Source organism: Phyllostomus hastatus, unplaced genomic scaffold (assembly GCF_019186645.2).
Source record: "Phyllostomus hastatus isolate PE091 unplaced genomic scaffold, TTU_PhHast_1.1 phas_contig_64, whole genome shotgun sequence".
Taxonomy (NCBI): Eukaryota; Metazoa; Chordata; class Mammalia; order Chiroptera; family Phyllostomidae; genus Phyllostomus; species Phyllostomus hastatus.
This window is the reverse complement of record NW_025333928.1, coordinates 10,658,155-10,671,383: the sequence shown is the minus strand read 5'-3', so window position 1 is coordinate 10,671,383 and position 13,229 is coordinate 10,658,155. Positions and strand designations below refer to the sequence as shown.

Sequence of the window (13,229 nt, the reverse complement as noted above, 5' to 3'; positions counted from 1 at the left end):
ATGAAATAATACATCATCTTTGCTTATCATTTAAGTCTTGTATACTCCAAGGGAAGTAGACAAGAGGGAAAGTTTTATGTTAATTTTGCCAACTGGGACAACAAAGCTCAAGGCAACAAAAGGTTAACACTTCATTCATCCCTTGTCTCCTGCGCAAGGAAAGTAACTGAAGTCGGACCTAATTAAATTAAATTTGCTAAACATTTACTTAGCACCTGCTCTGTTCCCAGTGGACTTTGCACAGGCATTAAGCATACAAAGTGTGTGAGAGGTGCGGCCACCACCCTCAGTGAGCTCCTGACCTAGTTGGAAAAGAGTCACACAAACAGGTAACTGAGACACAGTGTGCCATGGGATGTGAGGGGTGTGCTGATTATGAGCCTGAGCAGCAGAGGCGGGTGACAAGGTTACCACGTGAATGAGATGAGCCTCCTGAACTGTCAGTATGGACTCACTGTGGATGTGTGTGACAATCCAAAAATTCTCATTGTCATTGTCATGGGATCCTGCCCTATCAATCCTGCATAAAGAGATGAAGCCACCACTTTCCTTGGTACTCAGGCCGAGTGAGCTCTGAGTCATGCTGACCCTTCTTCCTGGAGGGCTCCTCTTCCCAGCGCTAGGCTTCAAGGTAACTAGGACTACTCACTGTGTGACAGGACCTGGGGCGTGGACATAACTCCAAAGTCAGGTGGATGACATATCAGAGGGAAGCCAGTTGTGGGTTCCATAGCAAGAAGCAGATGCTCTTGATAAATGGGGAAGGTGGGCCCCATAGAAAGGGGGCAGCATCTCTCTGCCTTGCCAACTGCTACTGAAGAAATGCAGTTCAAGTCCACTGTAATCAAAAGACTCTAGTACTGACATAAGAACAAACACATAGATCAATGGAACAGAACAGAGAGCCCAGAAATAAATCCACGTCTCTATGGTCAATTAATATTCGACAAAGGGGGCAGAAGCATAAAATGGAGTAAAAATAGCCTCTTCAACAAATGGTGTCGGGACAGCTACATGCAAAAAAATGAAACTCAGCCACCAACTTACACCATATACAAAAATAAACTCAAGATGGATTCAAGATTTAAATATAAGTCACAACACTGTAAAAGTCCTAGAGGAGAACACAGGCAGAAAAATTTCAGATATCCCACGTAGCAATATTTTCCCCAATATGTCCCCTAGAGCAAGAGATATAAAGGAAAGAATAAACAAATGGGACTACATCAAATTAAAAAGCTTCTGCACGGCTAAAGAAAACATCAGCAAAATGAAAAGGCAACCAACCGTATGGAAAAATGTATTTGCCAATGAGACCTTGGACAAGGGTTTGATCTCCAAAATATATGAAGAACTCACATGACTCCACAGCAGGAAGACAAACAATCCAATTAAAAAATGGGCAAAGGACCTGAACAGACACCTCTCCAAGGAGGACATACAGAGGGCCCAGAGACATATGAAAGGATGCTCGGCATCACTAGCCACCCAGAGAGATGCACACTAAAACTACAGTGAGGTACCACTTCGCACTGGTCAGAATGGCCATTATAAACAAATCAACAAACAAGTGCTGGTGAGGATGTGGAGGAAAGCGAACTCTGGTGCACTGTTGGTGGGGATGCAGACTAGTGCAGCCACTGTGGAAAGCAGTATGGAATTTCCTCAAAAAACTAAAAATGGAACTGCCTTTTAATCTGGTGACTCCACTGCTGGGATTATATCCCAAGAACCCTGAAACACCAATCCAAAAGAACCTATGTACCCCAATGTTCATAGCAGTGTTATTTACAATAGCCAAGCACTGGAAGCAACCTAAGTGCCCATCAGTAAATGAGTGGATCAAAAAACTGTGGTGCATTTACACAATGGAATTCTACGCAGAAGGAAAGAAGGAGCTCCTATCCTCATGACAGCATGGATGGAACTGCAGAGCATTATGCTAAGTGAAATAAGCCAGGCAGTGAGAGACAAATACCATTCGATCTCACCTCTAAGTGGAACATAATCAACAAAACAAGCGAGCAAAGTAGAAGCAGAGGCATGGAAATAAAGAACAAACCAACAGTGACTAGAGGGGAGGGTGAGGGGGGTAAAGGGGAAAAAAAGGGGAGGGGTCAGGTCAAGGAACATGTATAAAGGACCCACAGACAAGGACAATGGGACGGGGGGAGTGAATGTGGGAGAAGGTGGGTGGATAGGGCAGGGGAGAACAATGGAGGAAAATGGGGACAGTTGTAATTGAACAATTAAAAAAGTAAAAAAAAAAAAAAAGAAATGCAGTTCAATGTTGCCTAATTTTGTTTTTACAGAGAAGTTGAAAGGCTGACTTTTTAGGTGAAATTTCTGATTTCTAAATGTCAGAAACTAATTCAATTAAGCCAAACATAATACATGTGTGGATAGGGCCCATTGGCCACCAGCTGGAGGCCACTGCTCTGTGTATGCTGTCTCCTGTAAGACCCACAGCACTCTGGAAAGTTGTATTATCATCCCCAGAGAATCCTGACGAGAAAACTGAAGTGTAGAGAGGTCATCACTTTAACAGGAAATGACAGGACAAGAATTCTAGTCCAGCCCTGACCAGTGCGGCTAGTTGGTTGGGCATCATCCTGCAAAGTAAAAGGTCGCCAGTTCGATTCCCAGTCCAGGCACCTGCTTGGGTTGCAGGTTCGGTCCCCAGTCAGCATGTGTACAAGAGGCAGCTGATCAATGTTTCTCTCCCTCTCTAAGAATAAATCTTAAAAAAAAAAAAAAATTCTATCCCAGGGCTGTCTTACATCAAAGTCCATCCAGCTGTCTTTACTTTCAAGTGGCTGGTTTGAATTTCCAGGGACTTCAGGCTTGAAAGAAGCTTTGCTCTATGGCTGCCTACCCAGCAAGAAAGGTTCTTTAATGGTACTTCCTTCTTAGTTTCTTTCTACTTCAAAGATAAAATTTCTTGTGTTTATTTTTAATGCCTTTCTTGCAATAGGCCAGGAAGTAAAAACGATGAAGAGACCCACAGGTCACTACTGTTTTAGGCATTCAGATAACTCTGCTTCCAAGTCACGTGCTGGGGGATCCTCGCACAGTTAAGTGCCCGGCACGCCGTTCAGTTCCTGGAACCTTTTCTCCCCACCACGGTATTTCTTAGTTTCCTGTGTACTCACAGGTGGATGCCACCCACTCTTTACCCCGAGGAGTTCTAGTCATTCAACCAGGCACACATTTACTCAGGACTGCAGGCACTCAAAGGCGAGGTCTGCTCTACAGGAGGTCGGCTTCCTGATCTCCCAGGTGTGCCTTCGTTTGTACGCCTCCTGTATGGTAGCATCTCTGTGTTCCCAACTCCTCCCAAGACTCTTCTCAGACACAGGGAGGCCAGGCAGGGTAGGCAGTGATTCCACTGAGGAAGTAAAGGAAGAGATGGAGTTTCTTCAGACTGGAGTTCATGGTCACTCAGCAAATACGAATGCCTACCTCCTGGAGGCAGAGCCATGTGTTGGGACTGTTCTCACTGAGCACAAATTCTGTTGAGCTGTGTCCACAGGATACTTTTTATGCTGACAAAGTCAAGCACGCAGACCCTAAGCTCTTTGTTCTCATGCACCTGTTGGTTTTCCTTGGAGTTACTTTGTTTTTTTCCAGTTGCTTGAATTTCTATGCACCTATCATTACATTCATGCTGAGACTCAGATAGAGTAAAACTTTCGCTAGACACATTCACGTGTACTAGGTGTGGATCTTGCATGGACTTCCATCCCTCCTGGAATCATCTGGACAGGTTGCTGTCAGTATCTGTCATTGTCACTTCCCTTTGCCATCTCCCTGGGGTTTTTCATGTGCCCCCCTACTTCCTGGACCCATGTTTCCCTGCCTCGTGGCTTAGTCTGTCATTTGACAGTGTACATCCTCCTGCAGCTTCCTAAAAGAGAACATGGGAGGTGGGAGATGCAGAGTTTCAGATCTGCCTTAAGAAAATGTCTTTTTTCTCATACCTGGTTAATGGCAAAGCTGATAAAAAATTGTACATTGAAAGTCTATTTCCTTCAGAATGTTGATGGCCTTGCTCCAAGGTCTTCCAGCATCAGTTCCTATTGGGCAGTCTGATGTCTCCTCCCCGAAGGCTCTTTATCCCAGATTTCTGAAGTCTCGAGATGTTGGGTCTTGGTGCAGGGTTCTTCTGTTCATTACACTAGGTACCTGGAAGGTCTTCTGATCTTGAAAAATTTCTTGTGCCCTTTCTCGTCCTCTCTTTTGCACTAGTCCCCTGCACACGCTCCCTCCGTACCCTCCTGGAGCCCCTGTCGTGTGGATGTGAGAACTTTTAGGCTCAGCCTCTTGTTTTCACCTTAGCTCTCCCATTTCCCATCTCTCTTGCGTTTCTGTTCTTTCTGGAAGATTTTTTCCAACTTTATCTAACTATCTTCCCTTCCACTAAATCTTTTATTGCAATAATCATATTTATTTCCAAGAGCTCTTTTCTATTTTCTGCATGTCCCTCCTTTATAGCCTCTTACAATCTCTTCTCTTCTTTCTCTGAAGATTCTTTTTCTCAAGAAAAAAAAGTTTCCTTCTACTCCTCACTTGGTTTCTATTTCCTAAGTTTGTCTGTTTCTCTCACACTCATATGCGAGTTTCCCTCAAATGTTGGGTGAAGTACTAAAACGCTCCCCCGCAGTGCGGTGTTTCAGGTGTGTGAAGGGCAGAGAGGAGGAAGGGGAGGCTGTCACTGAACCAGTGAGAAGGTGGGGCCGGCTATTTTAATGGGAAACCTCCAAGTTTCATTATCTACATGACTTTTTCTCCTGGACCAGTCAGTTTCTGCAGAAAAGAAGTCTCTGGCCTCTGGGACTGTAGATCCAGTTGTTCTAGGAATCAAACTGGGAATGGCAGTGAGGAGACCCACTTTGAGGAGTACGGAGATTGTCACTTGTCACCTAACCCTGATTTTCTGCACAGCACCCCATCCCTAGCTGGGCCTCATGTTTGAGAGTCTAGAATCTCTTTGGTGCATCTTCTTTTGGGGTAAACCAGACTTGTGTCTCTGTGGGAAAGGGGTCTTCCTTGGCTATGCACAGGAGGGGCGGGGCCTGGGGTACCTATGGCTTTTCACACAGACTATAGACCAGTTCTCCTGTGTCCCGCTCTATCCATGCCTTTGCTTTCTAAGGTACCTGGAATCTCCAAATTTTCAGCTGACTTCAGGTTTTTAAAAAAATATATATATTTAAAAATATTTTATTTATTTATATGTAGAGAGAGGGGAAGGGAAGGAGACAGAGAAGGAGAGAAATGTGGATGTGAGAGAGAAACATCAATCAGTTGCCTCTCGTATGCATGTTGATCGGGGACCAAACCTGCAACCCAGGCATGTGCCCTGACCAGGAAGGAATCGAACTGGCGACCTTTCACTTTGTGGGACGACAGCCCACCAACTAAGCCACCCCAGTCAAGGCTGATTTCAGGGTTTGAGGTGTCAATTCTTGGCTATGCCCTTCACAGGCATTTAGCTTTCCCAGTCTGCTCGGTGACCATTTGTGCATCTGCCTTTCAGCACCAAATGTTGTTGACAACTCTCTCTGCTATCACATCCTATCCTCTTCTCTTTGTACTTATGGGTTTCCTTTTTTTACATCCCTTATCATCCCTAGAATGGAATTAGGGAAGAATCTATTATCTTTACTGAAAGCTCTGACCCTGAGCTTTTTCAATGACCTTGGTTAATCAGAAGAGGTAAACAGCCTGAGATAAAAATCAGGAAAAGAGCAAAATAAAAGACTAAGAACGGGTGTTTTTATAGGCCATTGTTCTTAATTTAGCTTTTTTAACTGACTAGAAGGTTTAAATCCTACCTCTCCAGCTTACAGATTCCTCGACCTTACATAAGTTACTCAGCACGTCTTACCTTCGTCCCAATACCTAAAGTGGCAACACCACCTAGATGGCGGCATCGTGCACCACAGTGCACTTAAGCAGCTCAGTGCAAAAAGGACAAGATGGACTTGTTCTTTGTACAACACGAATTTGAGATGTTAGAGGAACAGCCACACACAGAGCTATTTGTCAGAAGTTTGAATATTTTTCATTCGGCAAATATTCCCCCAGCACTTTTTATACAGAAGATCCTATGTTATGCCCAGAGGAAGAGAGCTGAAAAAATGTGTGAAATCATCCCACAGCAGGTGGACATGATGGCAGAGACCGGCTGAAGCTTAGAAGGGAGGAGTAAAAGCCATCCACGCAGCCCAGGGAAGAGAGGCCAGGGCTACCCTTACCTTTCTTTGTCTTACAAGGTCCACATTCAGGTTGAATCTCCTGTAAGGGAAGAGACACCACCTTTGCCAGACCAGCATTCAGCATGTACTGGTATAAACGCTTAAATGTCCTTTCACACAGCCCCTGCCAACACAAAATTTAAAGCCACCATCAGGTTCAAGCAAGGTGTCTGAAATTACTAAAGCAGCATGTAAACAAACCCAGTTCGAGACCCAAGTTAACTGCCCATCCTGAATGAGAACTCACTGGCGGTGTTCGTGAGGGGAAGACTGCTAAGCTACATTGCCACGGGAACAAAACAAGGCCAGAGCAGCGTACTAATAGTTCCAGCCTTTGACTATAGAGGGGGAGGGGGAGATTTTCCTAAAGAAATTCTAGGGGTGAGCACAAGGCAGAGGGAGGTGGAGAAAAGATACTTTTCACCATGTAACATTGTTTTGACTTGAACCAAGTGAGTGTGTTAATTATTAATACCCATGCATGCCCCTCCCACAGGCATTAGAACAAATAGGAAAAATACTAAAAAACATTAAAAAAATTTTCTATCTGTGCAGTTTCACCATTTATCCCAAAATGACCAGAAGTGCATTTGAACTGCAGGAGCTACCAACGCCCAGCCTCCAGTACTGGCCACATTTTTTCAGATGTGTGCAATTTACTGGCCAGCACTGAAAAGTGAGAGATTTTATATAAAAACACACATTCTTGCTTCTCTTGAAAAAAAAGATCTGGCAAGAAATCTTAGGACTGTGCTTTGGGGCAGCCGTCAGCGGGAGCCGAGGGCAGCTCCTCCATCCAGACGGCACGCCGGTCTCCTCGGTGCCAGCGCCTTCACACTCCCAGGAGGCTCTTGCACAGGGAGGCTGAAGATCGGTTTCCACTGATCACCATTTTTGTACTGCTTTTCTCTTACGACAGTTAGGAGGAAAATTAAGTATTTCTTGAATCCATACCGATACCAAGCAGTACTTCTCTACCTGACACGTTCAACTCATTTACATCGCCCTCCTTGACACTGTGGGCATTTGATTTTGCAACCCCAGAACAGGTGAGGCAAGTCACCACTGCTTTAAGTTATGGACTGAACAATGGGAGGCACTCCTGACTAAGAGTTGTGAGTCTTCCAGGTTTCCTCTTACACTCTGGGGGAGAGGGAGGGAACCGATGTCTGTGGGCCACCGCCACCACATATGTGAGACCAGCTTTCAGACTAGTCACCACTGTAGCTGTTGGGCGGCAGAACATATGGCTATCAAAGAAATACGGACGACTCACATATGGCACATTCAAACCCACTGGCTTGGAAATGGCATCTGTCGTTAATCTAGCTGTGCCCCTGACATCGTGGAAAGACCCTTCGGAAACTCATCCATCAAACCCCAGCCCTTAACATATGGTCTGAGCCCTGGCCCATCCCAGGCGAGAGGGGTTGCCGTAGTCCTGTGTGCCGGGGGCTGCCATAAAGGACTCACACTGTCTGCCCAGCAAGAAGAGAAAGAAGCAATAGGAGCACCCCCTGCTGCCTCCTCCCAAAGTTAGCATCTATAGTCATGTCATCAACCTTATCTACAGGCTAAGGATTCACTACATCCTGCCAAGGTCACTGTGACCTCTATTTCCAGTTGCCAAGTGAATGTCCCATAAGATCCTCATAGTCGGTGAATCCAGAAATCAAACTTGTCATCTGTCGCATCTTCACTCAGGCTTATTCCTCACTCTGTACTTGACTTTGTTCCCACATCATTCACACATATTTACTGAGACTTTACTGTGGGCCCGGCACTCTCCTTGCGGTGGGGGCTCCACAGTGAAGACGGGGTCCCTGGCCTCATGATCTGGCCCTCAAGCTCCAGCCTACTTCTGCAAGGGGTGCTCTCCCGAGCCAGACAAGACTCCTCCATTCAGCTCTGTATAATGGCTTTGGACACTCACCAAGTCCTGGGACTGTCACCTCCAGAATGACTCCAAAATGTTTCTAGCCAGTCGCCTACCTGGCCTGAGGCAGCAACATCTATTTTACACCCCCACTTCCAATCTCTTCTGTCCACCAGTTCATTTCCTGAACGCTCATCTCTTCTGGTAACTCATCCACTTCTAAACTGCCACCAGCACTTTATCCCAAGTCTTCCACCTGGTACTTGTGACCTTTCCTATGTGGCCCCAAACATCCCTTCCAGCCAACTTCCAAAAAAAAGTCCCATAGCCTCCAAAAGCTTCACACCTTTGCTCAAGCCATTCTCTCTCACCCGAAATGCCATTTCTCCTTTGTCTACTGCGGGAACACTTAATTTTCAAAGCCCAGCTCTGTAACGTGCTCTGTGAGGCTCCTCCCAGCTCTCTCGAGGGGGCATCTCTGCCCCTCCTCGGAGCTCAGGCATGCCTTTCTCGGCAGCACGCTAGCCTCAGAGTGCGCTCATTGCTGCCCCTGGTGAACCGCTCCATGACAGCAGGAGACCTGCCATCCCCATAAACTTTTTATCATCTTACTGTAGAACATGGTTCTGACTCAAAGTAAACACTCATGCAGTTTTTGTTCAGTGAAGAAATGAAACAGTGTCTGGTAGCAGGTAAGCCTTGTTGCTTACCGTCCACAGTGCCAACCTGGGACAGCCCAGCCCCGTCTCCCCACCCCCGAGGGACCCCCTACGGCAGGAGGCTTCAGCCTGTCTGCATGGGCTGGACAAGAAATAGAAAGAACAAAGCGGGCAGATATTTGTTTACTAAGCACATAGGAATTTTCTTCATTTCTATTAGGGTCTCTTAAGAACAGGCCTTAAAAGTCTACTTTTTATTTTTCCACCCTTGCTGGAGACTGAGATACAGAGATGTTTGCCTCCTGCCATGCACAGCAGTGCAGACGCACTCGGGAGGACAAATGGCACCAACCGCCTCAGGGTCCAAAAGGTGGGAGCCACAGCCAGCGCACAGCCTAGCTGTAGTCGCACAGCCTAGCTGTAGTCGTGGGAGGCTGAGGGCCCGGGCCCTCAGAGCTCCTGATATTTCCAGGGGAGCTGGAAACCTAGATCTCGTAGGTGAAATCTCAATTAAAAAAAATGCTAGGTTACATGTATTTTTAACAATGTGCAGGCCAAATCTAACCCAAACGCCTTGGTTGGAGCCTCTGCTTTAAAGAGAGCTGGGCACACAATGAAGCTAGCAACGGGGAGCAGGCCCCGCCCCTCTGAGCACTGACAGCAGAAACCGGAGCTTCCCTGATGCAGCAGGAGGCGAGCGGAGTGCCCTGACGTCTATAATCGGACTCTCCACCATGTTCCTTTGGGGACAAATCCCTGTTACCCCAAAATCTTGACTTGAAATTTTAAGTTTCAAGTTCTGGTTAACCTACAGGGCAATTTTGTTTTTCTCTCATTTCTAATGTTGGCTTTTTCTTAACTGCCACTGAAGACTGTTCAAATCAGCCTGGCAGCAGCCCAGGCAGCAGCACCTCCGTGCTTTCTCCCTCTTATTCTCACTTCAGCCTTGCCTCGTTCGGGGCTCAAAGACAAAGCAGGTCAGTGACTGCCTTTCTGCCCACGTCAGCTCACCTCCTTCTTAGCAGAGTCACTGTTATGCCAATACAAAGCCACAAACAAAATTACAAGCTTAATTGTGAAAGTAAGTCGTCCACATACCCAGATTTACCACCCCATATGAACTTTTATAGCAGGTCTTGGAGCAAACCCCAGGGGAAATGGAAGTCAGTCAAGAGGAAGAAGGATTGAAGTTCAGGACTGAGCAATTTCTTGTTCTATAAAACATAGGATTTTTTTGTTCTATAAAACAAAGGAAAACCCCACTTGTTTCATGGTTAGCGATAGTCAAGCCCACAGCAAGGCTTTCGATCACAATTCATTCGATTCACACTTGACAAAGCCTTCACACTGTGGTATACAGGTCAGCCCGCTGGCACACGGGAAGCCCCAGGCAGCTCACCAGTTCCTCCCGCAGCTTTCCTAGTGTCTCTATTTGGTTACTCCGTGCGCTCAGCACCACCGAAAGCTTCTCCATGAGGATGTCGTATTTGCTCCTCCTATGAGAAACACAAACAGTTCATTTTTTCCACACCTATTGCTAGAGACTGCCCATTTTTCAAGACAAGATTTCCAGCCCAACTTGTGAACGTTGTGGCAGGAGAGGCTGGGGCTCTGAGCGGTTAGGCTGTTCGGCCAGGGGCCCCTAACTAGTTGCAGTGTGCAGACTAGACTCTATGTCTGAAGCTTTACTGAAATGATCCTTTAAAATGCATTAATTTTGACAATACCTTAAAGTTTAGATGGACATTTCCTTATCAATCACTTGGTGAGGAAGGACAAGGTTTATTTCATAAATAACATTAGGAAATGACATTAGGAAATGTCTTAGGAAAGCTTATCAGGAAGTTAATAAGCTTTCCTAAGACTCGGGCCCATGACGTGAACCTTGTCTGGCTGCCTCAAATCCAGTGCTCTTCCCTGGGTCAGGACACCACTCTGATTCCGGAGGTCTGGTTTCCACTGCTGACTTCACCAGACTGATGGACCCTCTCCTTACCCTGCACTGTTATTCTGAAGTGAATGTCACAAAAAATGCTTCCAAGCTAAGGGCCACCAAAAGCAGCTGCTATTCAAGAGACAAGGGCTCCTCACTGTGTGTGCCTGGAGAAGGCGGGGGGAGGGGTGCAGAGAGCAGCCCTGCCGCCAGCTCGGCCGGGGAAGGAGAACTGGGCTTTAACTGCCTGCAAGCCTAGGGGCAGGGAGGGCTTCTGTGTGGGATCAAGACTGCACCTACTTCTCCATTTTTACTGCCTCTCAGGGAATGAAAGACTAAATGAAGAGACAGCTATTTACTGCACAGGAACTACTACCAAGCAGTAAGCAGTAGCCATTATACAGAAGAGCAAAGTGCTTCAGAGAGGCCAGGTGACTTTGCCTAAGGGAGGTGCAAAGATTTAAATACAGATTTTGACATAGTCCATTGTTCTCTTTTCTACTCACTCCCACCAGCCTATGTTCTTTGTGGGTCACAGGCTACACACCATTTATGAATTTGATGGTTAAGACATTTAACCAGTAGACAGTATGACTAAATAATTAAAATGCAAATTATCAAAGTATAATTCTCTCTAACATATTATGATTTCTAACAAAAACCAGGGTTATCTACTGGAAGGCAGGCACATTGTAGTACAGGGTTCCCTCACTAGGTGTTCTAGGAACCCATCTGTGTCAGTGTACCAGCTGGCGTTGTTGTGAGAGGCCACGTTTGGCTTCAGTGAACTTTTCAAGGCATTTGCTCATTATATTATTGATGATTTATTGGGTTGGCCAAAAAGTCCACTTAGTTTTTTTCCATAGAATAAAAGACACATTTTTCGTTTTCACCAATAACTTTATATTTGAATATTTTGTGTATGTCGGCTCTCTCCTGCATGGTATAACATTGATTGCTCTCAATTAATGTCTCGATTTGATCACTATCAACTTCAACTGGTCTACCTGACCATGAAGCATCGTCCAGTGAAAAATCTCCAGCATGAAACTTTGCAAACCACTTTTGACGTGTTTGATCAGTCACAGCACCTTCTCCATATACTGTACAAATCCTTCTTTGTATTTGAGTTTTTACCTTTCTTGAAATAATAAAGCATAATATGTTGAAAATGTGGGGTATTTTCTTCCATCTTCAATGTTAAAACGGCTACATAAAAATTCACCAGTTTTGGTAAGATTTTTTTAAATGCATGCTGATATGACAGCTGTCTCACTATAATGTACCAAAATTGTTTCAAATGAAGTTGAAGACAACTAAGTGCTACTGGAGCCATCACATGGAAAACACCAAACGAACTTTTTGGCCGACACAGTAAGAGTGCACCTGTCCACATAGCACTTAGTGTTCAGCAGTTTTTAACCAAAAATGGAATGACTCCTGTACCCCACCCCCCCATTCACCTGATCTCGCCCTGAGTGACAACTTTTTTGTTTGTTGGTTTCCCTGGATGAAAAAACGTCCTCAAAGGGAAAGGTTTTGCCAACGTGGAAGAAGTGAAACAAAAATTGGCAAAAAACACTAAAAAGCATCAGGATCGAGGAATTCAAAACTGTTTTGAGAAGTGGAAAAAAATCTCGATAAGTGTATTGCATCAAAAGGAGAGTACTTTAAAGGTAACTGAAGTTTAAACATGTAAGAACACACAATTTTTTATAAGTAAATTTTGTTTTGGGGGGCATTTCCCCTCGTATTTCTAAAACACAGATCTGAAGACAAATTCAGAGGGACATTTTCACTCCTGGAAACCCTTAGTCAATAGTTAGCCTACACACGCACACCAGGTATTCCTCTGGGCCAACCTCTGTGCTTTGCAGTGGGTACCGTAATCCTTAAAACTTACGTGAAATCCTGAGTGTTTACCCTACTCCCTCCTCCCCGTGTGGAGGGTGTTCCTGGCCACTGGGTAGAGAGCAGAGCCTCTGTCATTTGGGGAGGACCGAATCACAGAGTCAGTCCCTGTGGTCTAGGGAAAGGGCCTGCCCACTGCCTCCCTGGACACTGCCCATCTCCAGCACGGAGGACTGGTGACCAGGCACTGGGGCGCACAGCGGACTCTCCCCAGGGCACTCATTCTAGGCTCTGTACCAGCTTCGCCCTTTCCCCACCCTGGTCTCTGCCCCTCCCGCAAAGGAGGGCACGGGGTGATGCAGTACAGACTGAGACCTCTCTGCAGTGTGGCAGAATTTCTTTCCCCTATTTCTGTGCTGGGTAATTAGTCACCCCAAGAGGGAGGATTTAAGAGTCAGAGACTTGCCCTACCCTGTTTGGCTCAGTTGGTTGTGCATCATCCTGAAAAGTGAAAGGCTGCCGGTTCGATTCCCAGCCAGGGCACATGCCTGGCTTGTGGGTTTGGTTCCCTGGCAGGTGCATAGGAGAGACAACCAACCGATCAAGATATTTCTCTTTCTCCCTCCCTTCCCCTCTCTCTAAAAAATAAA

The 13,229-nt window shown here is 45.9% G+C and overlaps 1 protein-coding gene across 1 annotated transcript in view; it reads right to left on the bottom strand.

Annotated features, from left to right (window-relative positions):
* GTF3C1 (general transcription factor IIIC subunit 1) overlaps positions 1-13,229 on the bottom strand; it is a 75,849-nt gene that overhangs the window by 54,783 nt on the left and 7,837 nt on the right. The window contains exons 5-6 of the mRNA XM_045848849.1: positions 10,195-10,291; positions 6,261-6,384 (exon numbers count right to left, since the gene is read on the bottom strand). Of these exons, the coding sequence (XP_045704805.1) occupies positions 6,261-6,384; positions 10,195-10,291 (221 nt within the window). The remainder of the gene's footprint in view (positions 1-6,260; positions 6,385-10,194; positions 10,292-13,229) is intronic.